At 58.3% G+C, this 26,930-nt stretch overlaps 1 protein-coding gene across 3 annotated transcripts in view; it reads right to left on the bottom strand.

Annotated features, from left to right (window-relative positions):
• The window catches only part of VILL (villin like), a 44,217-nt gene that overhangs the window by 10,162 nt on the left and 7,125 nt on the right, over positions 1 to 26,930 (bottom strand). For 2 of the 3 annotated variants that reach the window (XM_044670173.1, XM_044671016.1), the window contains exons 2-11: positions 13,994 to 14,074; positions 13,329 to 13,403; positions 11,099 to 11,295; positions 10,488 to 10,596; positions 8,775 to 8,885; positions 8,081 to 8,280; positions 7,401 to 7,479; positions 6,968 to 7,066; positions 6,570 to 6,723; positions 6,384 to 6,484 (exon numbers count right to left, since the gene is read on the bottom strand). In XM_044670173.1, the coding sequence (XP_044526108.1) occupies positions 6,384 to 6,484; positions 6,570 to 6,723; positions 6,968 to 7,066; positions 7,401 to 7,479; positions 8,081 to 8,280; positions 8,775 to 8,885; positions 10,488 to 10,596; positions 11,099 to 11,295; positions 13,329 to 13,403; positions 13,994 to 14,059 (1,191 nt within the window). In that variant the 5' untranslated portion in view covers positions 14,060 to 14,074. Of the gene's footprint in view, positions 1 to 6,383; positions 6,485 to 6,569; positions 6,724 to 6,967; positions 7,067 to 7,400; positions 7,480 to 8,080; positions 8,281 to 8,774; positions 8,886 to 10,487; positions 10,597 to 11,098; positions 11,296 to 13,328; positions 13,404 to 13,993; positions 14,075 to 16,640; positions 16,696 to 26,930 lie in introns of those variants that run through there. The other variant, XM_044669390.1, reaches the window with a different exon arrangement.

Raw genomic sequence — 26,930 nt, 5'->3', positions numbered from 1 at the left:
CACCGAGAGGAGCGAGCGGGGAGCCACTTGCAAGTGAGCCGACCATAGGGAGAGCTCGAGGCCAAGACGGAGCAGCCCAGGATGCCCGACGGCCCGAAAACGTGGCTCTGCATTCCAGAACGTGGGCCAAGAAACGTGTTCCCGACCACAGGAAACAAGTGGCAACGTGGGAAGGGAACGAGGAGCGACCCTGAGAAACTTTGTGTCCAGCCGCCCGCTTACGCCGGACATTGTAGCAACGAGAGAAACAGTCTCGAAGCTGCGAGGAGGCGACCATCCGAGGAACACCGGGTCCCGGTCAGCTACTGGGCAAATGAGCGCTGATTAGGCACCTACTGTGTGTGCCAGGCACCGTGGGAAGCTATGTGGGAAAAAGAAGGCAAAAGCCATCCCTCCCTCCCTCAGGAAGTTCCCAGGCTAGTGGGAGAACTACAGGTGATGGATCGGAATGGGAGGGACAAAATGAAGAAGAGACAGCCGGGAATCCCCAGTGAGCTGCCCTGGATAACTCCTACACAGTGCGAGGTCAAGAGGAAACATCTGAAGATTTTCAGACAGAGACAGAGACAGAGACAGAGACAGAGAGACAGGAAGAAACTGAGACAGACAGAGACAGAGACACAGAGACAGAGAGGGAGGAAAGGAGGGAGGGACAGAGAAAGAGACACAGAGAGAGAGAGGGAGGGAGGAAGAGAGACAGAGATAGAGACAGAGAAGGAAGGAAGGAGGGAGGGAGGGAGAGACAGAGAGAGAGAGAGACAGAGACAGGAAGGGAGGGAAGGAGGGAAAGGAGAGACAGAGGGAGGGAAGGAGAGAGAGACAGAGAGTCAGAGGGAGGAGAGAGAGGAAAGAAAGGAATGAGTAATCCCAAAGCCCTCACCTTGGATCAAGGAGCTGTCTGTGTTTGTGCTATAAGAATGGGGTGTGGGTGGTTTAGGGAATATAATCCTGCACACAGAGCCCATTTTGATACACATTTGCTGCTGATTCTCACAAAAAGAGATGGTGGTCCAGGGAGGTCTATTAAATGATCATTGAAGAAAGCAGAGCTGGGGGGACGGGTGGGGGTGGGGGAGACCACGCTGAACTATTGTAATACACCTTGGAATAAACCGAGCTCTGGAATAAAAAAGAAAATGACTTCTACACGGGGTGCAAAACCGGAAATGTCAATCTGTTGTTGACAGAAACCATATTCAGTCCCGGAGACTGACAGAGCCTCAGTTTGGAAAGTTTGTTTCAATGCTATCATCCTGCTGTTAATCACACAAGCTAAAATATTGGCAGCAGACAGTCTGATTTAAGTCAGAAAGCACTGAGGTAAACAGAAACCTTTTTCTATGGTGAATTCCAAATGATAGTTGATGCATTTAAAATCTGCGAGCAGGAAGAGATTTGCAGCAGAAGTTATAATAGGCAGCTCCAGGCTCAGAAGAGGAAATAAACAAGGAAGAACAATGTTGGCAGGATATGCCAACACCTCACTATCAGACTGTGATAAATTCAAGCAAAAGATAAGCACCACAGCTGACACAGCACCATTAAAAGGCTCTAAGGCTCTGCACAAGTCATAATTCCCTTTGAGCCTGTCAGTAGCCCTTGGATGAGAGCTGCCCATTAATTGGAGCTGAGATTTTGTTGTTATAGAAGACCTCTGGGGCAGCTAGCCAGCACAGGGGGCAGTTATGTAGGGCAGTGGATAGCCATTTCCTGAGTTTAAATCTGGCCTCAGGCACTTCCTAACTATGTGACCCTGAGCAAGTCATTTAACTCAGTTTACCTCAGTTTCCTCCTCTATAAAATGAGCTAGTGAAGGAAACTGCAAAGTACTCCAGTATCTTTGCCAAGAAAACCCCAAATAAGGCCACAAAGAACTGGACACGACTGACTGTACAACAAAAAGGAAACTCAGATGAGGAAGGCACTTGCTCAGGCAATGCACAGGTTTAGAGAGTCACCTGGAGGCAGAAATAGGAAGTGACAGCCAGAACAAGACTACAGACACCGTGGCCTCATTTTACAGATGAAGTCCAGAGCCTGGCCTGGACAGGCCGACTGTGAGGCAGTTACTCAGCTGCTGAGGGTTACAGGAGAGAGTTTCACCAAGGCCTCCTAACTGCACATCTGGAACTCAAGGGTGGCAGAAGCAGAGACCTAGAGAGAGATAGAGGAAGAGAGACAGAGAGAGGGAGAGGGAGAGAGGTGAGAGACAGAGACAGAGAGGATTATGGAGCTGAACTCAATTTGTTTCACTTCAACAGACATCTGTTAAGCACCTACTGGCTACAGGGTGCTGGGCTTTGCAGTGGGAATCCAAAGGCCAAAGTAGTAGCTCCAAGACCTTTTATTCCTAGAACTCTCCTTGGCAGGCCCCCTCGGATTGGCTATTGCCTTGAGTCGCCCACTCCATCCAGGCCTGTTTTTTAAAAAACATTCATCTTCCACCTTAGAATCAATGCTATGTGTGGGTTCCAAGGTGCATAAGGGCTAGGCAATGGGGGCTGAGTGACTCGCCACGTAGCTAAGAAATGTCTGCAGTCACATTTGAACCCAGAACCTTTTGTCTCCAGGCCTAGTTCTCTATCCACAGGGCCACCTAGCTCCCCTCGGGCTTGGTTTGTCCTATTTCTATTTATTTTCCTTCCTGCCATCCTCTCCCCAACTCTGGGCAATTCTCACCCCTCCATCCAATTCTGGACACAAGAACAACTCTGGCAGTGAAGTCCATGGGCATTCCTTGAGCCCTTACTCAGGGCTGGACACAGAGGACAACACTGGAAAAGGAGCCCAGGGTGGGGGATGGGGGGAGAAGGGACCCTGGGAGTGAGGTGGGAAGCTCCTCTGGAGACTCACAGCTGGCTGGGGCCGGGCCTTTCCAAAACATGGAGGTTCTCCTACAGGTCCGCTCAGTGGCGTCCCTGTATGTTTGCCCCTGGAGGCAGAGGCCGCAGCTCCTTTACTACAAGATGAACTGCTCGAGGTCTGGGGCGCCTTCGCTTTGGTTGGTAGCCCCAGAGCTTGGCACAGAGCTTGGCAGGCACCCAGGGAGGGCTGAAGAGCTGCCTCTTGTCATTCATTCATTCATGGTCCTCCAGAGAGAAGTCAGCAGGGAAAGGATCTCCCAGCTGGGGCCCTAGACTGGACAAGGCTTTGGGGACCCTAAAACAGGAAGGCGGGAGGCGGCAGTGAAAGGGGGAGGGGTGGGGCTTAAGCCACCAGCAGATGAAAGCTGAGGCAACGACTACTTCTCCAAGTGTCCCGAGGTGGCTGTACTAAGGGCACAAGGGGGATCCCGGGGGCAAAGGAAGAGAGAACTAGCCAGCTGAGACCTGTGTGAAGAGATGTGGGGGAGAATCTAAAAGTCCTCCAAACAGCGGGAAAATGAGCAACTGAGGGTGGGGGCTGCAGGCAGCACCATCGTGGTCCCTACGGCCCACACATTAGAATGGAGGCTCCCTGAGGGCAGAGACATCCTCCTGGTCACATAGGCCGAACTTACTCAAATGCTCTGGCCACCCACTGATCTAAGGAGATAAAGAAAGAGCTACTCAGACCCAGATCAGAAAAGGACAAAGCAAGAGCAAATGAGGGCAAAAGGAATACAGAGCATTATTCATGCCCAGCGCCAGGGTATCTAAGGGAAAAAATACCAAGCCAGATGAAGACTGGAGGCTGACCACGAGGAAACCAATGGTGGGAGGAGAAAAGGAATAACAGAGTAGCAGTGGGGGCAGCTGCAGCATGATGGGAAAGGGGGCAAAGACCAAGATGGGATCCCAAGGGAGCTGGAGCCATCTCTGCCCTGTCCAGACCAGTTCTCCATAGAGACAAGGCCCCAAGAGATCAGCTCCCTCCAGGAGAAGATGGCTTTGATCCCTCCAATGACAAGGGGAAGGCTGAACAAGAAAATCACGGGCAAATGTCTTTCAATCATTTTCCCAGACCCACCTATGATTTCCTTAGTGGAATCAAGTTTCCTAACTGGGAAACTCCCTCTAGCAATGCTGTGCCATGAGCAGGGGTTCCCAGCCAGCACTGGGCAGAGGTGGGCCTGGACCTCTCCATCCACACCGCCTCCCTGAGGAACATCGCCACCAAGTAAAAGGCCGCAATACAGTAAGTCACTAGCTACAATGACAAGCAGGAAGCTAGCAAGCCGCCAAGGATTCTTTAAGCCCTTCTTGTATGCCAGGCACTGTGCTAGGTAAATGCTAGGACACAAAAAGGTTAAATGTGATCCTTGCCCTCGGGGAACTCTTGATCAATTCTGTAATGATTACAGTGGGAAGGAGGAAGAGGGGGAGAACTTACAAATGACAAGTGGAACCCCAGAATGGCTTCCTATCACCAAGAGGAAAATCAAGACAATGGCATCATGGGAAGAACTTGGGCTTTGGCCTGCCAACAACGACCTCAGTTCAGATCCTGCCTCTGCTACTTGGTGCCTGTTGACCTTGGCCAAATGAGTCTCCTCAGCTGTAAAGATGGAGGGATTGGCCCTGGGAACCCCTGAGCCGTCATCACATCACCAGAAGCAGAGAAGCCCCACCAATAACACAGCGGCCTCCACATAGGTAAAAATCCTCAAAAACACCCAAATTGAAGGCCGGTTCCTCAATGTGACCTTGAAAAGAATCCATCTGACCCTCTGTGCTAACATCACCCTCAAGGCAGAAACATTAGAGATGGTGCCAGCAAACGCCCAGGGACGAAGCTCTCCCGCCGTGGTCTGGCAGAGGTCAGTAGGAACAAGGAAGGCAGCCAGAGGAAAGGAGTCTTGGCAATGAGACCAGCCACCTCAACGGCTTGGACAAGCGTGTTTAAGCACCAGCTCAAAGCCAGGCCGGGAGCTAACTGGCTCCACTCAACGTTTGTAGACTACAACCCCCCACTGGGCCCTCACCACTGCCAGGCGATCCTTCCATGCTTCCCTCATCGTCTCCCTCTCCCACTATCTACAGCCACTCTTCCAAACCTTCTATCTCTCCTCCAACCTCTTCTGGCTCCCCATCCCTACTCGCCCCTCAGCTGAGGACCTTGGCTCGTATTTCACTGAAAAAATGGAGGCTCCTTAGCATGAGCTCCCCCTCCTTCTGCCACTCTCTTCCTTCACTCCTGCTCTAAAACGGAACCAATAATGCTGCCTCTTGTAGGACAGCTGGGAACAGAGACTCAGAAAACTATTTACATCACTAGGGAAATGGGAGCAGTGATTCCAAGCACTGGCAGGGTATGGAGGCAAGGGAGAGGGAGGAGTCTGGCTCACTAGAAGATGCGGGCACCCCAGGACAGTCAGATAAAGAGGAACAAAGATGCTACAGTTGATCAGTGAAGATTTGGGTTCAAATCCTGTCCCCTACCCTTACGAGCTGTGTGACCCTGGGTAAGTCACGTCACCTCCCTGAGCCTGTTTCCTCATCTGTTAGATGGCAATAACAAGAGTCCCGACTTCCCAGAGTCCTCAAGAGGATGCCATAAATAAGGGGATGCCAAGACACAGGCCGGTTTTGACTAAGAAGCCCTGCAGTCACTGAGGGATGAGGTGGTGGTTGGACGGGTGGAGGACCGAGGAGTCAGAGTCGTTGGAGGGCTGGTGACCCCGGTTTCTGCTTTCTTTCTGAAGTAGCAGCAGGCCTAGATTCCAAGGAAGCTTCCTAGCAGTCCACAGGATGGTGGTGGTGAGATGGGTATATATTCTGCCTCTGCCATGAACTTTCTGTGGGAGCTAGGATGGGGCGCATCTTTAATCCTGTGCAGGAGGCATTCCCAGCCCTGCCCCCCATCTATCCTCTCCTCACCCCAGTTCTCTTTCTTGCTCAGCCCTTTAACTGGCCCGAGTGGGAAAGGGCCATTCGTTCTGCTCTATTTCCTGACCCGACTTGACCATTGCTATTCCTATACTAGGCACAATGAATGACCCGGGAGGGCACCCTGGCTTATTTCTGCTCTCAGCCTCCTCCAGCATCTTGAGGGCAAGGATGGCTCTTTACCTCCCAAATGCCTCAGAGCCAGGGACATGGGCTCAACACCTCCCCCAGCAAGCCTTCCCTGCCCGCCCTGCCCTTATTAGCTGTGTGACCCTGGCTAAGTCATGTCACCCGCCTCTGACTCTCCTTCCCCTGGTGCCTCAGTGTCCAGGGTCACTCCCCGATCCTGGAATGTGAGTTTCGGCTTTCCTGCCGGGCCGGGGCTCCCCCAGGCTTCCTCCCCAGTCCCTCCCCTTGCACAGAGCACTCGGCCAATGAATGGTTCCCAAAACAAACACAGGTTTGCTTGTGAGTTCTGGGGCCTCGATCCTCTCCATGTGGGGAGTCCCGATGACCGCCCGGCCTGGGCCATGTGGAGGAGCTTCCTCAGGAGGCCGCCACCCTCCTCCCTCTCACCTCCATCTTCCCGGAGCCATCATCCACCATTCTCTGGCGTGCAGCCAGCTCAGGCTGTCCCTGCAGGTGGGTCACTTTGAACTTCATGGCCTCCACTTTGGCTGGGGAAGAAAGCAAAGAGCTGAGCTCCTCAGCCCTGGGACCCGCTAGGCCCCTGCTCTGTGCCCCCCGCCGGGCCTCCCTCACCAATCTTGCCTGGGGTGTAGCCCCTGCCCAGCTGCTCCAGCGGCTCCTTTTCTGTCCAGTGCTGAAAGAGCTGCTTGAAGGCGGCGGGCTCCCAGCCATCGTTCACCACCTCCACATTGGTTGTGGCTGGGTAGCCCTTGGCCTGGATGAAGCCCTGGTGGGGCGGGGAGCGGGAGGGGAGTGGGAAGGATGTGGGCATGTAGGAAGGGGGGCTCCCTCCCATCCCCCCCAGACCAGCACTTCCCCCAGCCTCCTGCTGCAGCCCCCTCCCCAGTGGGCTCCCCCCAAGGTCCTTCCAAACACCCAGCGGTCTCTCTGTAGGGGGCAGCCTCCCTCTCATCCGGCCACAGAGGCCATACCCTGGAAGGGAGACCCCCAGGCTGAGGCCACATCCTCACCACTGCCCGGCTGAAGGCCACCTTCTTTTCCTCCTTGCTGGAGCCCCGGCCCTGCCACACGTAGATCTTGAAGCCTCCTTGGTCCAGGATGTGGCAGTCCTAGGAGAATGGCCCGTTAGGCATATGCTTCCTTCCCAACTATGCTGCCTCAGGGTCTGAACACCCATTTTCCAGAAGAGGAAACTGATGCCCTGGGGCGGAAGGGCCTGAGCACGTGGGGCTGGGGGCGGGTGCCCACTGCGAGTCTGGAGAATGGATGGAGCCAGGCTGGGGCCCAAGCAGCAGGTCTTGGGGAATGAGGGGAGGAACGTGACCCCTTTGGGCAAATGGCCAATCGCTGGGTCTTAGTGTCCTCCTGAAGGTCCTGCTGGCCCCGAAGTCGTGACCTGGGAGCCCGGCTCATTCTCTGCCCTCGTGTGGAGGACGAGCTTACCTCATGCTGCAAGAGGTCCTGGGTCAGCGGCCGCGTGGCAATCTCCTGCACCACCAGGTCCTCGTCTTTCTCATACAGGCTGGAGGGGGCGGGCCTGGGTGAGCTCCACCGCCTTCAGCCTCTCCCCTGCCCTTCCTCCCTTCTCTCTCATCTGGCCTGGCCTTGTCTTCCTCATCCATCCGCCCCACTTCTGGAAAGACTCTGGGCTTGGGAGTCAGGGGCCCTGAGTTCTAGTCTTGGCCCTCCTCAGCCCTGCCCAGGCACTTCCCTCTCTTCCTCCTGAAGATGAAGTGATTGGGCTACCCCGTCCCCACCCACCATTCCTTCGGCTTGCCCGTAGACCTGCCCTCTGTGTCTTTCTAGTCAGCCTCCGACTGGCCTACTTTAGCAGGAGAAGGAAGGCTCGAGGCCGACTCCCAGGAGCCTCTCTCTTGCTTCCCCCCAAACTGTGTGTGTTATGCGAAGGCCCGGAAGCAGTTCTGGAGCGATACTCGAATCGGAGGGCCGAAGCCCTCCAGGGGCCTTGAGCCGCTGGTCATTCCCTGCTTGGGGCCTCGGTTTCCTCATCTCTGCAATTGGGGGCTCGGCCTAGATGATATCGAAGGGGATTTCCAACCATCCTGCCACGGGAATGGCAGCCTCTCGGGCACTGGCTGGTGCCCCTGGGGATACCCACTCACTGGTAAAGCCGGAGGTTGGCTTTCTGGAACTCGTCAACCTTCTCATCTGGGATGGCGTCCCGGAGCGAGCTGGCCCGGGGCCCCAGCACCGTCTCCATGATCTGCATCAGGTCGGCTGAGTTCTGCTCCTCGTCCACCACCCCGATCTGGGCACGGCCGCCCCGCTCTCCATCCCGGATGTGCCGGGCCAAGGCCAGTCCCTGCCAGGCCACCGACCAGAGAGGACTTGCAGAACTGGCACCTGCCAACCAGCCCCCAAGACCCCTCCAGGCCATTCCCTCCCTGCCATCTGCCATCTCTCCTAGGGTCTCCCTTTTGCCCTGCGTTTCCTCAGAGACTGGGGCGCTTGGGATGGCACCACTACCTCCCCCTGCCCCTCAGCGCGTGTACCCCGATGGCACGAGGTCCCCAGGAGCTCAGAGGGCAGCACTGAAGGGAGAGAAGCCCTTAACGATCAGTCTGGATAGGAGGGGCTTCTTGGGTGCCCCAGAAACCCCTCAGCTGAATGGACGAGCCTCGCCCCACCCCTTCTCTCTTGGGGCCCTCTGGGAGCAAACAACAGGGCAAATCCCACGTTTCCTGCCTGCCCCAAACTCCCCGAGGGACGCTGGCAGGCCTGCTCCCCCTCTTCCTGCTCTGGCGGCCCTGCCACAGTGCCTAGCACAGGGCTGGGTCCCCGACCTGGGACACTGACCCGGGATTTCTCAGACAAGTTGGCTTCGGGACCGTTCCACTGGATCAGCACCTTCCCCAGGTCCAGGAGGAAGACGTCTCCTTTGTTGAAGCTGTCCCAGGACAGGTCCACCTGGGGGGCAGAGAGGGGAGGAGGTGTAAGAACAGAGCATCCCCCTGGCCCTCCCCACCAAGCCGGCTCCCACCGCCTCCAGGAAGTCCACCTGCAGGCCACTGAGGGTCCTGCTGGCCACAAGGACTATTCATGCTGCTGCCGTCCCCTTGTCTGTGTGGGGCTCTCCAGGGCAGCCACCGGCCCTGGCTGTGCCGGGCGTACATGTGTGGCTGTGGGGACCCTGTGCTCAGCTTGGCTCTGGGTGACGGTGTCACTGCGCTCAGAGGGTGACTGTGGTGGCTCTGGGTGGCTCTGGGTGACTGTGTCACTGTGCTCAGAGGGTGGCCATGGGTGACTGCGGGTGACTGCGGGTGACTGTGGGTGGCTGTGGGTGGCTGTGGGTGACTGTGGGTGGCTGTGGGTGACTGTGGGTGATGGTGTCCCTGTGCTCAGAGGGTGGCCGTGGGTGGCTGTGGGTGACTGTGGGTGGCCGTGGGTGGCTGTGGGTGGCTGTGTCCCTGTGCTCAGAGGGTGGCCGTGGGTGGCCGTGGGTGGCTGTGGGTGGCTGTGTCCCTGTGCTCAGAGGGTGGCCGTGGGTGGCTGTGGGTGGCTGTGTCCCTGTGCTCAGAGGGTGGCCGTGGGTGGCTGTGGGTGGCCGTGGGTGGCTGTGGGTGGCTGTGGGTGACTGTGGGTGGCCGTGGGTGGCTGTGGGTGGCTGTGGGTGGCTGTGTCCCTGTGCTCAGAGGGTGGCCGTGGGTGGCTGTGGGTGATGGTGCCACCGTGTTCAGAAATCGGGCTGGGACCCTGCGGGGATCTCCGTGCTGTGTGTGTGCTCGGACGTCACCACGCATGACTGGGTCTGTGTGTGCAGGGCTCTGTGGCCCCATCTCTGTGCCCCTGTGTACAGACTGGTGGGTGGTTGGGTACGACACGTGGGCACGTGCCCGTCTGCACCAGGGGTCGGGGGGCAGCTGGGAAGGAGGCTTTGGCCCTGGGCCGCTGCCCTCCTCCTGTCCGGGTCCCTCCAGCTCAGGGGCCAGCCCGCCCCATGGCCAGGCTCTTAGCCCGCCGGGTCAGAGGCCACCTCCGCTCCGGCCTTCTCCCCACTCGGAGAATCTGGCCCCGGCTGGTTGCAGCAGAGAAGGGCCTCCCATGCCCATTGCCAGCAGTAGCAGGTAGAGGGCAGAGATTATTAGATCACTTTGACAGTTAAAGAAACCGAGGTGGGGGGCGGGAAGGGACTTGCCACAGGGTTGCCCAGGGAGTGGGTCTGTGGCAGGGGTGGCTGGCACCCGGGGAGGAGAGTGCTGGGCGCTAATGTCTAAATGGGGCAGCCGGGTGGCTCAGAGGATGGAGAGCCAGCCCTGGAGGCGGGAGGTCCCAGGTTCAAGTCTGGCCTCAGCCCTTGCTAGCTGTGGAACTCTGGGCAGGCACTTCATTCCGTCGGCCTTGCTCTTGCCCTCCTGTCTAAGACAGAGAGGAAGGGCTTCCTTCCTCCTGCCGCTTCTAGACTCTCCTTCCAGCCCAGGAGCCGCTGGGGTCTGGGAAGAGGGTCCTGGGTCTGAGGATTGGGGGGGGGGTCCCGGCCTCCAGGCCCCGGGCAGCCCGGGGCCTCCTCACCTCTGTGGCCGACACAGGCTTCTTGCCCTTGATGTGCAGGAGTCTCTGGATGTTGTACATGTTGGTCTCCACGTGCTTGAAGCCGGAGGCCAGACCCCCCTTCTTGTAACTGAGTTGGGGGAGAAAGAGCAGCACGAGGCCCCCTAAGCCCCCGGGGGGCATGGCTCACCCGGGCAGCGACAGGGACCAGCTCTCCACCCGCTAGCCCCCCCTTCTGTAGCACCTGCTGAAGGGCTAGCAAGGAGCCCCCAGTGGCCATCAGAGGGTGAGAGCTTGGGTCCTTCCTTTACTACTTCCTGGCTGTGTCGCTCCCCAAACCCTCTGGGCCTCAGTTTCCTTTTCTGTAAATTGGGGATCACAGCAGTGCCTCTGTCCCAGTGTGGTTGTGCGGGCGGAACCAGAGCGTGGGCCCTGCTTAGTTTGCCAGCCTGCCACCAGCCAAGATGGTGACTTAGTGCCCCCCGCCTTCCCCCTGGCGCCCAGCCCCTCCACATCCCTGCCCGTCCCCAGCTAAAGCTGCAGAGAAGAGGCAGTGCCCGGGGCATCGGGCATGAGATGGGCAAGGTGGCAGCCCGAGAGCCACCCGCGGCCCAGCCCACGGCTTCACTCACATGAGGCCATTCTTGAAGTAGCTTTTGAAGACGTCCGACTCGTAGCCCTGGACCTCCCGGTGCTGTACGGGGAGGTCCCCCAGCAGGCCGTCCAGCTGGGCAACGTAGGCCGATGCTGCCCCCTGCTTGTCCGTCGTCGAGTCTTTGCCGATCCAGTAATGAATGTTGATGGACAGGCCCTGGCTGGCCTTCTCCTTCTGGGTAGAGGAGAAGTGAAGGCTGGGCAGCAGGCCCCCGGGGAAGGGTCCCCGCACCCCGCCAGCGGGGTGCCTTTCCTGTCCTTCTCCCTCACTCTCGGGGGCTCAGGGGGCTGCTTAGGGGCCCTGCGGCTGGGCTCCTCCTCTCCTAAAGAGCGTGGCCCCTCAGGGTCCTTCCGCCTCCCCCAGTTCTCTAAGGGTCTGCTTTTACTCCTCAGAGCAAAGCAGCGCCATCCTGGCCCCCCTCCCCTCAGCACGCAGGGGCTCAGCTATATACCCATTCCCTGGAGGGGACGCTGGATCACAGCAGCAGACGTTGGAACTGTCCGAGACCTCAAACTCAGATCTTTCCCCCTCCAAACCCAGCATCCCACCCTCTTCTGGACTCAGAAGGGCCTCTTCACTGAGGGATGCTGGCACTGACGGCGCCACCTTCCTTCCTCAGCCCTGGGGCTTGGCCGCTTCCCCCGGGGCCAGCTGGCTCTCCCCAGCAGAGCCTGCCCACCTCATCCCGGGGGGCCCCTCCAGCCCTTTGGCTTCCCTTCCCCTGGGCATGAGCCGGAGCCCAAGAGGAAAGGAAGAGCCAAGCCCTCTGGGGGCACTCCGGCCCGGAGGCAAATGCCCCAGACTGGGTTTGGGCTCTGGGAATGGGGGTGGGGTGCCCCATGGCCTGCAGAGGGGCCCCAGAGGCTTCCCCGGGGAGGCTGGGGGTTCTGAGCCTGGAGTCCTCGTGCCCTCGGAGATCGTGGGGGGGCCCCAAAGGACGAGTCCTGGCCACCAGATGGACTAGGGACTCATGGGGGCGAGTGTCCAAGGGTCCGGGAGCCTCCATGCCTGGGTAATTCAGGAGCCCCCACGACGTGGATGGGCAGACCATAATGGGGAGGAGAGGGAGCTGGGGTCGAACCCTGCCTCTTCTTTGGGCCATCTCCATGCCAGGCAAGCGAGCCCCTTTCTGGACTCCCTAACAGGATATTTTAGCTCCAGCCTGTCAGCTTCTGGGGAGCGTCCCCCCTGCTCCCAGTCATTCCCATCTCTTCTTAGAGCTTTGGGCTTCCTTCAAGGTTCAACTCCTGGGCCACCTCCTACAGGAGGCCTTCCCTGATCCTTGTGAACCCAAAGAGGAGCCTAGAGCTCTGAGATTTAGAGCCTAATGGGACCTCAGAGGCCATCAAGGCCACTCTTTCATTTTGCAGATGAGGAAACCGAGGCACAGAGCATCGTTAGCACTCTCTCGGTGTCTCCTGAAACACTCTGGGGTTCACTTATCTTGGCATGGGTTCTATAGTGCTGGACCCCCCCTGGCTCCCTCAGTAGGACGCCAGCTCTGTTTCCCTATTGCCCTGCTGTCCCCAGCGCCCATCATTGTGCCAGGCACACAGTCATGACTTAATAAATGCCGGTTGGACAGGATTGAATTTTCTCCCAGGGACAATCGGGGTGGGCTTCATGGGGGAGGTGGCATTGGAGCCTCGCCTTGCCGATCAGGACAGGCTTTTCAGGGACCCATCTGGAGGGGACAAGAACCCTGGAGGAGCACAGGACCCGGCAGCAGGGCAGCCTTGGCGGCCAGGACAAGGAGCCTTTATCCGATGCTGCCCCAAGGAGGCAGGATGGAGGAGGGGGGCCTCCCCGCCGGGCAGGAGGGTGGGAAGGAGGCAGGTTCGGGGTGCTGCTGAGGGGAATGGGCAGAACATGGAGCTAGGGCGGCTAAGAGGGAGTGAAGGGGCCAGAAGCAGAGCAGAAGGGGCGAGGGATTGGTCTAAGGTCACCCAGACAGGAAGTGGCAGGATTTGCACCCAGCCTCCTGGGTGCCCCACACAGAAGGAGTGATGTCAGCAGGTTTTTGGGGGGTAAAGAATGAGAAATGTGGCTGAGACCCGTTGGCAGAGGTGCCTGCCTGCCCGGCCTGGAGTCAGGAGAGAGGGGGTGACGCCCCCCCGAGCCGGGATTCTGGCCCTGCCCTTCCCCCGGCGGCCCGGTGCCCAGTCTGGTGCCCGGCTCCTTGGAGGAGCAGCTCCAGGACCACTCACGTGCAGGATGACGTAGCAGTCGCCCTCAAAGAAACTGCCGTGGGCCTTTTCGGGGACGGGGACCATCTTCATTGTCTGAGGAGGGGCGAGACGGGCTCACATCATACATGAGGCATGCACCGGGATGGGCGATCTGGGATCGTGTCACACACGCTACATGTATGAGGGGGTGGTCTGGGCTCTCATCACACATGCCACATGTATGAGAAGGGGTGAGGAGGCTCATGTCATACATGCTACATGCATGAGGAGGGGCGATCAGACTCTCATCACACACTCCACACGTATGAGAAGGGGTGAGGAGGCTCATGTCATACATGCTACATGCATGAGGGGGTGGTCTGGGCTCTCATCACACACGCCGCACATATGAGGAGGGGTGAGGGGGCTCATGTCGTACATGCTACATGCATGAGGAGGGGTGATCAGACTCTCATCACACACTCCACACGTATGAGGAGAGGTGGGAGAGCTCATGTCATACATGCTACATGCATGAGCAGGGGTGAGAGGGGCTAACCTCACACATGCCACACATATGAGGAGGGGTGAGGGGCTCATGTCATACATGCTACATGCATGAGGAGGGGTGATCAGACTCTCACCACACACGCCACACACATGAGGAGGGGTGGCCGGGGTGCCCCCGTCCTGGCTGGCCTCACCTCGATGGCCCAGATGTGCAGCCCCTGCAGCTTGTCGATGGCGGGGAGCTTGCTGTCCTGGTCCATGTCGCTGGCTCTGGGCTGAAAGCACAAGGCGGGGCTGGAGTCGGGAGGGATGCCGGAGCCATTCGGCCCGTTTGGCCCAGTCGGGGGGCCCGGCTTTGCCAGGCCCGTTGGCAGTGGCCGCCGGCCCCCCGGATTGTGCCTCTCCGCGTGGCCGGGCCGCCTCTAAACAAACAGCCAGGCTTGGAGAGCAGGAGGCGCACGCTGGACGGACGGACACTTGGCACTCATCCCAGAGCCCAGCTGGACACGGCCGGCAGTCGGACAGTCGCCAGGACCCCGCGGCCTCTGCCCACCCCACGGCTCCTCCCCCAGAGCGGCCCGGGCTCAGGGCTGGACACCAGGGGCCACGCCGCGATGCCGCTGTGAAGAGTAACGCTGGAGTTTCTCGGGCTCCGTGTGCCCCAGAGGGCTGCCGAGGCCTTGACCTTCCCCAAGGGGCCTGCCCAGCCCCACCTCCAGCCCCGGTTCGGGTCCCGGCCCACCCCTCCGACTGCTGGAGCTGAAAGGGCCCCAGGAGGCCCCGGAGTCCAGCCCTCTCATTCCGCAGCCGAGGGGCCTCCCGGCTCAGCTCCTGGAGAAGCAGCCTCCTGGCTCTCCCCGGGGTGCCTGCCCCCCCCATGGGATCCTGGGGCTCCCGGAGGGCTCCGGGCCAGCCTCCAGTTGGGTACCTCGTCTTTGTGGGTAAGAGACCCTCAGAAGGTGCTTCAGAGAGCAGCTCCCCAGCCCGGGCCCCCCTCCTGACAAGGCCCCCAGGCAGGAAGGCACTCCCCGAGCATGGCCAGGCCAGAGCCTTCCTCCCAGCCTGAGCCCCAGAGACAGTGCCAGAGGCTCCAAGAGGTCAAGAGACAAGGCCCGGCGTCACGGCCGAAAAGACCCTGGCGTGCCCTGCTGTCCAGCCCTGAGCCCGGGCCGCTCTGGGGGAGGAGCTGTGGCTGTGGGCAGAGGCCGTGGGGTCGTGTCGGGCTGGACTCTGGGATGGGTGCCAAGCCCATCGCTGCTTGCTTCATTCATTCGCTCTTTCACCCAGTGGGGCTCTGGGCAGCCCGAGGAACCGGCGGGATGGTGTCCTGAACAGAGCTCCGGCCTCGGAGCCCAGGGAGCCCTGGGTTCCAATCCTACCTCTGCTCCCTACTAGCTGTGTGACCTGGGAAATGTGGGTCACCTCTCTGAACTTCACCGCCCCCTCTGTCAAATGAGAATTAATAAAGCCTTCCCCCCACCCCAGCCGCCACAGGCCGCGCCCCCAAGGCTGAGCCCAAGTTCTACAGGAAGGCCAATTGGGAGTCCAGGCCCTCAGGAACCACAGGAACCTTCCCCACCTTCTCGGCTCCTTCTGCCAAGGCTGGGAACCGGCTCATTCCAGGGCCTTGAACTCAGGGCTTAGTGAAAGCTCCCTAAGGAAAACCCCAACCTTGCTTGGAAGATCCACAGGAAAAGAAGAGCTGCCCCCCTCCCCTGACCCCCCCCTCAGAGAAGGGATGGGGCTTCTGCCCCTGGAGGCAAGGATGGGGGGAGGGGAGCCAAGAGGGAGGGAGGAAGCCGGGGCCACCAGGAATCCCTGCAGCCTCTGCTCTGCCGGGCTCAGATTCTGAAGAAATCTGGGGCACCTCCTCCAGGAAGGAAGCCTGGGGGGCAGGGGAAGCCAGTGGGATCAGGTCTAGGGGGGAAGGGGAAGGGGACACACATACACATCCCCCTTCCCTTGCCAACAGGACCTGGAATCTGAAGGGCAAGATCTGGGGCCAGAGATGCTGCAAAGGGGAAAGTGAGGATCTGACATAAAGATTGGATACGGGACGGGAGAGGGCAGATAGTGGAGAGGGGAGGGTCAGAGCTCGGTAATCTGGGACAGAGTCGGACCCAAGGGAGCTGGCAAGGAAAATAGCCCGAGGGGGAAGAGGAGAAGGCCCGGGAGAGAGCCCTGAAGGCCACCACAGTTAGAGGGCATATCTTTTCCCCAAGGAGACGGAGGAGTAGTCAGGCAGGCAGGAGACCTAGGAGAGAGGGGAGGCACCGCCGCACCCCAAGGAGGAAAGGGATGGTGACAGTGTTGGAGGCTCAGAGAAGTCAAGAAGACAAGGTCGGGAGCTTTGACCAGTAGAAGATGCCTGGGAACTGGGGAGAGAGCAAAATGATGGGGCCAGAAGCACTGAAAGCGAGCAAGAACCTTGGTGTAGATGGCCCTCCCAAGCTATGCAGCCACAAGGAGGAGGAGGAGAGCCGGAGGACCAGCTAGAGGGGCCAAGGGAGAGCTTCTTGAGGATGGGGAGCCCGAGGTGTGTCTGTAGGCAGAAGAAAAGGAGCCAGCAGACCAGGAGACTGAAGTTAAGGGAAAGATGGGGTGGGTCTGGGGGGGATGAAGCAGGAGCATCCCTGAGAAGCCCCCTCTGCCTGCCTCAGTAGCCTATGACCTTGCAGCCCACTAGGTCTTCTCCCATCTAACCTCAACCCCTCCTCTCCACACCAAACGCCAAGCAGCCTCCCTGGGGTCCAGCTCACAGGCAAAAGAGGGGCCCCCACCTGTTCCTAAGAGTTCTTCTGCTCCACTTGGCTCCGGGAGGGCTCCAGAGTCCCTTCTTACCTCCCTCACTCTGGCCTCTCTCTCCTCTGCTGCCTCCTCCTCAATCCCTGGCATCCTGGAGGAGGCTCGTCTGTCTGAAGGTCAGGCCCTCTTTGGCCCTTCCCTCTCTCTCTCCCCCTCCTTCCCTCTTCCTGGCCCTCCACTGTGTGCTACACTGTGTCCAGAAGCTGGTGGTACAAGGTGAGGGCAGGGTCCTGCTGCGGTCAGCAGCTCTGGAGATTGGCTGCATCGCAGTTCCCGGCACTCCGCCCCCATCTTCACTACCACAGACTCACTGGAATTCCAGATGAGCTGCTCACAGACCAGTGAGCCCATTTTACAGATGAACAATTGGATGCTAAACTGTTTCTCTCTTCTGACTTTCAAATCCAGCTCTGTGTGGCCTAAAGGAAGGGGGCTGGACCGGGGAGTCAGGAGGGAGCTGGGCTAGAATTCTGCCTCTGGCAATTAAGTAGCCATGTAGCCTTGGGTAAGTCACTGAACCTCCCCTTCTCAGTTTCTTCATTTATAAAATGGAAGTAAAGATATCCTCAGTGCCTTCTTCACCCCTCTCCGATGTGGAAGTGAGGGTCAGCATGTGAGCAGTGTGCACCACGACACAGGCAAAAGGCAGAGGAATGGGCAGCATGAAAGAACCCACGTCTCCTTGGGCAGGTCCTTTGCCCGCCGTAGGGCTCAATTTCCTCATCCGTAAAATGAGGGTAATAACAGCACTTCAGGTTGTGAGGCTCACATTGGAGAGTCACTGTAAAGTGCCTGGCACAAAGCCTGGCACATGGCAGGTGCTGGCTAAATGCTGACAATGATTATTGTGATGATTATTTCATGAGTTCTCAGGTGCAAAGGGGCCATTTTTCTGCTCCTCACACACGCCATCTCGTCTCCCACCTTCCCCCTGACCACCTCCGACTCTCCCCCCAACGCCCTCCCTCCTTGTCTCTGCCTCTGGGGGTCCCTAGTTTCTTCTAGAACTCAGGGCAGGGCCTTTCCCGATCCCAGGCCCCAGCTGCTGGTGCCTCCTCATTCCCACGTCGGATCTAGCCTGCCTCTAAGTGGGCACATTTGTCTCCCCAGACAGAAGGCAGGGGTTGTCTCCTTCTTGTCTTGGCAGAGGCTTAGCACCGAGCGTGGCACAGGGAGGGCTGGACAAGGAGGAGGAGGGGGCCGTCCTCCATGAAGCGGAATTCTACTGGAGAAATGGAGACGGTCAGGACTGACATTCAGAAGGCAGCGAGAAGGAAGGGAAAGAGCAGAAGTCCGAGAGAGGGTCGTGGAACTCACACGCCCGTCAGATCCGTTATACGCAAGAGCTGGGAGCACCGGAGAGTTGTCAAGAAGTCAGGGGACCCCGAGGGCCCCCCTACATGCAGGAACGCCCAGCCTCCAGCCTCTGCCTCTGACAAGTGGGACCCGCCTCTGCTCACTCTCCTTGGAATGAACACAAATGGACACCCAGGAAGAGATGGGGCCAAACCTCCGAGTGAGCCATCCTGGAGAGAGAGATGGGACATGGGGAGGGAAGGCGGCGCTGCCTCATCTGCCCACTTGCTTTGCTTTCTCTCCCAAGGACGCTGGAATGAAAGGAGAGGGAGTGGGTGCCTGAGCTGAGCCAGTAGAGGGGGAGGGAGCACCCAGCAGCCCTTGCTGAGGGCGAGTCACCGAGCGCGAATCGATTCCATCCTGAGCTGCCCAGAGAACAGGCCAGTATGGCAGGGAGGCCCCGCCAGTGATCCGGGATGGAGCCAGGCGGCCGGGAGAGGGCCCGAGGCTGACGAGAAAGGGAAGGGAGGGACGGCTGCTAATTCCAGGTCGATGCTGAGCTTGGACAAGACTCTGGGATGTGCCAGCTGCTAAGGGCCCGATGGCCTACCGGCTAGGAAAGGAAGCCACCCTGGCCCAGAGCCAGGGCTCTTCCCCAACGCCAAGCACCAGCAGCCAGTGTCCTCCAGGGTACAGCCGGGGAAGCTGGGAGACACGCTGGCCCTAGACTTAGCCAAGCACTTCACAGACCTTCGCGCTACGACTGTGAAAGGGGGAGAGACGAGGCTGTGACAGACCTGCCAGCGGGGAGAGGCTGAAGGGCTGGCCTCTGGGTCAGTCAGAGCAGCCACTGACCCATGGTTCACCTCGGAAGGTCTCCAGTGGGGCGCCCCAAGGGTCTGGGCTGAACGCCTGGGTTTAGTAAAGGCAGAGGTCACACGCTGAGCAGAGCAGCACGCGTGCGCCAGGGAGCTCGGAGGGCCAGGCAGGGTGAACGGCAGCATGTTAGCAGACCTTTGGCACCACTCGTTGCCCCTGGCTCTCCCCAGGCGGCCCGCCCGACTCTTTCCAGCCCAACATCTCTCTGACTAACTCAGTCCTTGACACCACTTCGCAGCCTGCGTCTACTCCCACGTTCCCCAGCTCAAGGCCATCTTGAAGCACTGTCGGCTCTTCTTCACCCACGTGTCCGATCTGGTGCCAAGTCCTGTTTTTCTCATGTCCACACTGTCTCTCCTATGGGGCTCCCCTCTCCACACTCCCACGGGCACTGCCTTCTGCCTGCCTCCTGGGCTGCCCGCCTCAAGCCTCTCGCTCAGGTGCCAGTGAGGGAACCTGCCCACGGGCCAGAGCTGTCCCAGCATTCCCCTCAGAAGCCGCTCCTGGGCTCTCCATCACTTCTAGGACAAAACACAAAGTCCTGGTCTTTAGTGCCTGGCCCAGCCCGACCTCCTCCCCCCTGGCTTCCCTGCTCTTCTCTGCAACCCCTTCCCATTTCCCTTGGCTGGGCTTTTGCCTGGAAGGCCCCTCCCAGGGGCTTTAGCAGTTCAGAGCCCCCAACTCCCATCCAGGCTCAGGTCTGCGTCAACTCAAACAGCCCTTCCCAGGGCTTTGGAATCCTCCTCTCAGGAGACTTTGTATGTCCTGGCTCATATGCGCTTCCATTTAATGATCCGCACACACGCGCTGTTTCTCCTCCTTGAGGAGATTTTTGTTTTTCTCTCTCCTGTGAGTAGCAAGTGTTGGGAGCAAGCAGGGTACTCGGTAAATGAAGAAAGAAAGGAAGGAGGGAGGGAAGGAAGAAAGGAATGAGGGAGGGAAGGAAGAAAAGAAGGAGGGAAGGAAGGAGGGAGGGAAAGAAGAAAGGAAGGAGGGAAGGGAGGAAAGGAAGGAAAGAAGGAAATGAGTTGAGCGATAGGGCCCAAAGGAACTCTGGGGGGTGGACTCTGGGCAAACCTTGAGTTCTGCCTAGATGTGAGACATTAGCAATACTGGTTTTGCTGCTCCTGTGGGGCTTCTTTACAAGGGGGTGATGTTGGGTGGGGAGGGAGCCAGCAGGGGTCCCGACCTTCTCCAAAGGGGCAAACAGCCAGGAACATCTGGGGATTTCTCCCCTTGGTCAGTAATGGTTCTTGGTCTGGCACCATCTCAGCACACCCGAGTTCTACTGTGAGAGGCCCAGCAGGGGTCCCTGGTAAAGGCTAGTGGCTCAGGACATTCCTTCTAGCTGAGGAGTCTTTGTGGTCCAGGCGTCACTGGCCTAGGAAGGGATGGGGGCAGCAGCAGGAGCCCAGACCCAGAGCCAAGTAGGAAGAGGTCAGCGAGTCCAACTCCTGCTCTCTGAGGCATGCGATGGTTGGCCGGGGGCCTGCCTCACAACAGTCTCATGACCAAGGCAATGGAAGGCTTGTCATATCCATTTTGTAGAGGAGACCCAGGCTCTGAGAGTTATAGCAGATGCCTCCATTTTGGTCAGTCAACAGTGACTGAGACAGGCTTCAAAGTCATTCCACCCACCTTGGTGGGCCATCTCTCCAAAGAGTTAGGAGGAGCCATTTGGCCCTGGAGTAGGGGTATGAGACATGTCTGGGAGAAGACTCCTGAAGGCCTTGAATGGCTAGTTGAAAAGGAATGTAAACATTACCCTTGAGGCAAGGGAGAGCTGAGGGGAGGGAGGGAAGGAAGTCCCTTGAGCAGAGGTATGAGCTGGTCAAGCCGGTGCCAGAAGAAGGAAGATCTGGTGTCTATGATGTGGAGATTAGAGATAAGGGGGCAAGAAGCCATGTCAGATCCCTGCCGAACAAGGCAAGACGAGGCCCGAAGCCGGGTGGTGGCTGTGGTAGTGGACAGATGGGGCTGGGTACAAAAGGCACTGGGGAGGGAGCCCCCCCTACCCTTGGAGCTGAGCAGAACTGAAGCCTTGGGGCTGGTCGAGGTCCCCAAGTGAGAAGGGAAAGAGAGATGGGAAGAGGGTCCAAGGAGCCCCAGCCTTCTGAAGCAGAAGGAAGCAAGAAGCCGGGGAGAAGGAGCAGAAAGAGTAGCCAGAAAGGTAGGAGAATCTGGGGAATGGCGGGTCACAGTGGCCTATGGAGGCATTTGGGGAAGGCAGAAGATGAGCTAAGGCAGGAGAGGAGCCTCAGCGGACATGGAAGCTGTCATTTTTCAGGGACTGAAGGGCTGGCGTGGCGCACGTGCCCGAATCCGCATCGATGGATGAAAATTGGAGAGACGCAAAGAAGAACCTCTAAAGTGGGAGAGCAGAAACCTTCTGGGGGGCCCTTCCCCAGAGGTCTCCAAACAGGGCCTGCCTTCCCCCCGCCCCCCCCATTCCATCCCCTGGAGCTGAGATTCTGTTCAAAGATGGGCTGGACTGGAGGGACTCTGCCAGAGGCCTGCCCCACAGAGAGGCTTCGTGATTCTGGGCAGGCGGGAAGGACCAGACAGCCCCGGGGGCCAGGGCACCAGACCCAGGAGTCCTCCTGACCTGACTCAGCTCATTTCAGAAACAGACACTCCTTCTGCAGGCAGGCTGAAGGCTACGCCGTGCACACGTCCACCTCCATTTCCCCGTGTCAGCAGGAGCTGTCACTAAATCCTTCTGTGTTCAAGCATCGCTGGGTTCAGGAGATCTTTTGGTTCACGTGGCTCTGCCCACCCAGCCTGCCCTGACCACGCACTGCCCTCCTGCTGCCCACCCAGCCTGCCCTGACCACGCACTGCCCTCCTGTGATGTGGAGAGCCTGTGACTGTTCTAGGTTTCAAAAAGATGCCCTTGGATTCCCAAAGGCCAAGTGGGCCTGCTGGACACGGGGACTGAGGGCCCCCCGGCCCCCCGTGCTAGTATCTCCCCAAGAGCCGGAACCTCGTACGCTTCGGCCTCCCTCCCTCTTCTTTTGGTTGAGGTGGGGGACCACGGGGAGGGGATGTGGGGTAGACTAGGCCACAGGGGGACGGTTGGTTCTACTCTTAAAATTTCCTTACATGACACATATGAACCCCAGTGGAATTGCGTGTTGGCTATGGGAGGGGGGAGGGAAAGAACATGAATCATGGAACCATGGGAAAATACTCTAAATTGACCAATTAATTAATTAAATGCTTAAAAAATGAATTATCCCCCCCCCCAAATATCTTCATCACAAGGGCGGCTCGCCGGCTGGGGGAAGGCAGAGGGACGCCTTCAGAAATGAAGATGTGAAAAGAAAGAGAGACGCTGGCTCTGTCCAAAGACACATTGTCCCGAGGCCCTCCTCCCTGAACCCTGCCTCCTCAGGGGCTGCCCACCGAGTCTCCATCCCCAGGCCTGGCTGTGGCCAATAGGGACAAACATGGCGGACAGCTTCAGGCTAACAGCAGACTCAGGGCAACAAGTGCTTTAAAGCACTGGATCTGTGCAGAACACACAGGGGATGGCAAGAGGCTGGAGGGGGCTGACTGGGCCTCCTGGTGGCCAGAAAGGCCTTGGCTCAGCCTGTTCCTGATTCACACTGACCCATGTGACCCCTTTAGCCCCTCAGTGGCCCCAGGCAACTCCCTAAGACCTTCCATGTCAGGAGCTGGACTGGTCAGGGAAGGGCTGAAATCAGAAGAAAAAGGGAAGATGCTGAGGAAGCCCGGCTGGTCTTCATGGAGGCATCACTTCAGGTGGGACAAATGGAGGGGGCGGCCTTGGTGGGAAGGATGGAGGAAGGAAAATGGGAGCCAGAAAGTGAGGGGATTGGAACAGGTGATTCCCCAGACCCCTTCCTTCTCTAAAATCCAATCCCCCTGGGACATAGGGAGCTAGTGGTGTCTCTACACAGCATGGAGGGCCAGGGCAGAGCTCAAAAGCAGGACCCAACGGTGGCAGCTTGGCAACTCCTTCTGTTAATGGTGTGTGGGTGTGTCTGGAGTGACCCAGAGCCAGGGGTTAGCAGGACAGGAATGGGGATGAGGGTTCAAGAAAGGACAAACAGAAACCTTAGAGATGGACGCCCATCCAGGTCTCTGACTCCACTCTAAAGACGTCCACCTTGCTAGTGACGCGACCCTGGTTAAAAAAAGGCAGAGGCCGCCCGCCGTCAATGGGGGAGATACCGTTTATAGCACATAACAAACAAGCCTAATAGCTTTGGGGTCAATAAACCTCAATATTCCAATGACTGGGCTAAGGGCTCGGGATTCTAGCAAAAGTGCTGGAAAGGCTTGAAAGTAGGCTGGAAAAGAACAGCTTTAGACCACCACTGCCCACCATGTACCAAGACGAGCTCCAATAAGACCTACACCCTCCGGATGGGAGGTCACGTCCTAGACGGATTAGAGAAGCAAGGAAGGAGAGATCTTTCAAAACAAGGGGCAGAGGAAGAGTCCCGAGGAGCACAGAAGGTACCACGGATTCCTGGAGAACAGAAAATGTAAGAGGTCTGCCCAAACAAAACCAATGCAGCTAATCTTAGAAGGCTAACAGTGAACAGCAGGAAGAATCTTTGAAAAACTGTGATGAAGGCGCGCTACGCAGCCTATAGAAGGAACTGATTCAAGGCGACATAACAAGGGCCGTTCCTCAGCAGACAAATGGTCAAAAGAGATGTGGAGACAGTTCTCCAAGCTAGAAATCCAACGACCACCTGAAAAAAGCTCGACATCACTAAAGGCAAGAAGAAAGAAAACGGAAGCGACTCCAAGCGCCCACCTCACACACACCGGCCAGGCTGGCAAAGAAAACGACAACCGCTGGAGGGCCGGCGTGCCGCCAAAGTCACTGAACTCTGCCTGCCTTTCGACCCAGAGATACCAGGCCTGGATCCAAACCCCAAAGAGAGCAAAGCTAGACAAAAAACATCGATAGCCGCTGGCCCTGCCCTCGAGGAGCTCCCAGTCTACTGGGGGAGACGACATCCAAACAGCCACGTACAGGCAAACAGTGTACAGGATCTGTTGGAGACCATTAATAGAGGGAAGACATTCGAATTCGGAGGGGCAGGAAAGGTTTCCAGCAGAAGCCAGGGCAGAGGAGCAGTGGTACAGCACAGGGAGGAGCCAGAGAAAATGCCCAAAGCCAAGACGTGCACACTCTTGTTTGTGGAAGAGCCAAGAGGCTCTGGATCGAGTGGAAGAAGACTAGAAGGGGAGGAGGGGGCTGGGTCACGGGGGGCTTTGAATGTCAGTCCGAGAGTTTTATAGGGATGTCAGAGCAATGGGGAGCCCCTGGAGGCCCTTCGGGACAAGCCCTCTTGGAGCTGAGTGGAAGATGAATGAGAGCGGACAGAAGTTCAGGGCAGGCCGACCCCCCAGCAGGCTCTCTCTGTTATGGAAAACCCATTGGGGAACAGCTGGAAGACTCGGCACGTGAATATCATGGAATGCCACTGGAGCAGAGAAAGGATGAAGGGCGTCATGGCGGGGGCCGTGTGGAGATAAAGCACTGGCCAAACCCATCTCGCACCATCTGCTGCCTCGGGAGGAGGCGAGAGGGACAGAACCGGAATCACAGAACGTCACAGAACGGTTGTCAACAATCATTTCTGCGGAATTAAAAAAAATGAAATTTGAGTCCAAAAATTTAAAAAAAGAAATAGTGGGGGAGGGGGGCTCAGAGAAGCCTGGAAAAACTCCTATCAACTGATGCAGTCGAGTGAGCAGAAGCAGAACAGCGGCCGTCCCAATAGCTGTTCTGGACGGAAAAAGAACTTGGAGAGAGGCAAGAACCCCACTCGCTGGCCAACCCTCATTCCAGAGGTCCGACGAAGCATGTCCCCACCTCCTCCCCGAGCAGGGTGAATTCAGAGGGCAGAGCAAGCTTTCCACTTTCAGCCGGCCGATTTCGGGGCGTACTTGTTCTAAGAGTTTGGGGTTTGGGGTAGAGGTGGGCTGGGGAGGCGGTAACAGCTGCCAAAAAAGGAAAACACGGGTCCTCCTCCCCACCTGCTGGGTCGGCCTTGGCCTTCTCCCCATCTCCTGTTAACTGGCACAGACCTGCCCTGTGGCTGCCTGATCACTCTTGATCTCCTCTGTCCAGGGCTCGCCCTCTCTCCTGGGCAGGCTTTCTTCACACTCCTCCCCCTGACATCTCACCCCTCCCCATCTGGCAACGCTGCAGCTTCCCCCGGCCCCCCAGTATCAGACATGCCTGAGGCTGAGCAGGGCTCCTACTCGCCCGCCCCTTAGCCCCCACTTTTTTCCTGTTTCAGTGCCACAGTTCGGTCAGGCCCTTCTCCTTGGCCCTTTGCTGGATTCCCACCCCTCTATCAAAACCCATTTGAAATGTCCTCCTCCTTCAGGAGGCCCTCCTGGATTTTCCTGCTCCTTTGTGCCCTCTTCTCGCCCCTTCCCCCCCGGGGGACTCTTTGCTCCTCTGATGCTCTTGTGTCTTCATCGCTCTGTTACCACGGGCTGGGCTGGTGCCCTCCCTCACTGAGAGGCCCGGGACTCCTCTAATCTAATCTTTGGCCCGGGGCCCGGGGCCGCACTGCTGACACTCAGTTAATGTTTGGGGAATCTGGATTGTGGTGAATTAGATGGCAAAGAGCACGCTCAGGGGGAATAACTAGTCCAAAGTCACAGAGGGCCAAAGCGGGGTGGGAGCTGGAGTTGAGAGGCGTCTGTGCAAGCAGCCCCTCCTGAGAGTGAAGGGACTTGACCAAGGCCACCCAGGTGACAGGCTCAGGAGGGGATCCCGGGCCTCTCTTGCTCCTACGGGGCCTGCGGCCAGGTGCCATTCCCATCAGCTTCCTGCCACCGGGGAGAGTCACCTCCCTGGCCCAAGGCCACGAGCGAGGGCCGGTCTGCGTCTCTGTAGCGGGGCTCTCTATGGCCTGGGTTCGCTGCCCTCCCCAGGACCAGCTCCGTGTGTCCCGGAGAAGGGCTGGGCGAAACGTGGACAGGCCCAGCGCAAGGGTTTGGCTTGGCCTCCCCGGGGCCCTCGGAGAGCCCTCGTGGAGCCCTGGAGAGAGTGAGCAGAGCAAAGGCAGAGGGGGACGCCCGGGACAGCAGCTGCAGCTTGGGTTGGAGGCAGCGCAGAGTGGAGTGGTGGGAGGGCCCGGGGAGGCTCACTGCTAAGCACTAGCTCAAAATGGCGCTCTGCGTGCAGGGACAAATCCCGCGGTAGGCACAGGCTCAGGGAAGGGCAACCAAGACCTACCAAGAGGAATGGACGCTGCAAACCAAGGCCAGCAGGCTCGGCGAATGGGGCTGCAAATGGCCCTAGACGCTGCCCGTGACAACTGAGGCCTCTGCAAAGAGCCTCAGGCCCCACTCAAAGCAGAGCATCCAGCCGGGATTCTCCAAGGTGGACGGGGCCTTTGAGATTATCTAGGCCGTCTGACCCATCCACTTCAACAAGCACTTATCGAGGCCCTACTATGTGCCCGGCTAAGCCCTGGGAACACAAGGCCAAAGCACCGGCCTGCGCCTTCCACGAACCCCAGTCCAATGGGGGAGACGACACCCATACAAGAGGGACAGTCACCACAGAGGGCAGAGAGCTAGCCCTGAGGGGGTCACCAGACGGGCCTCCTGCAGGGCATGGAATGGAAGCTGAGTCTTGGAGGATGCCAGGAGGTCGCGGGGACGAGGGGGAACGTTCCTTTCTCAGCTTGGCTCTTATTTCCTCAGCACCATCCTCATCAAATCAATACAAGTACCAGTTCTGAGGCCCAAGAGCGGCGGTAAGGCCCGGGCATGGGGTTAAGTGCCGTGCATTTTCCTTGGGCTCTTCCTTCTCTGCTGAAGGAACGAGAGAGGTGGCCAATGGCGCAGCCAGGAAGCACCAGTGCTGTTTGTTCCAGTAAAAGGGAAGTCGTTCCCAGCAGGCAGGGAGGTCACATTCCCGATGAGGATGGTGCCGAGGAAATTAGACTCCTTAGGAGAGAGATTAGGCCCAAAGGGTGGCTTTGGGAGTCATCAGCCCACAGAGAGTCTACATAGGCAGACTCAGGGAGAGGTGGAGAGAGCGAGGAGGAGGAGAAGGAGGAGGAAGAGAAGGAGGAGGAGAAAGAGGAGGAGGAGGAGAAAGAGGAGGAGGAGGAGGAGGAGAGGAGGAAGAGGAGGAGG

Source organism: Gracilinanus agilis, chromosome 1, assembly GCF_016433145.1.
Source record: "Gracilinanus agilis isolate LMUSP501 chromosome 1, AgileGrace, whole genome shotgun sequence".
NCBI lineage: Eukaryota > Metazoa > Chordata > Mammalia > Didelphimorphia > Didelphidae > Gracilinanus > Gracilinanus agilis.
The sequence above is the reverse complement of the archived record's forward strand: the minus strand, read 5'-3'. Positions and strand labels throughout refer to the sequence as shown.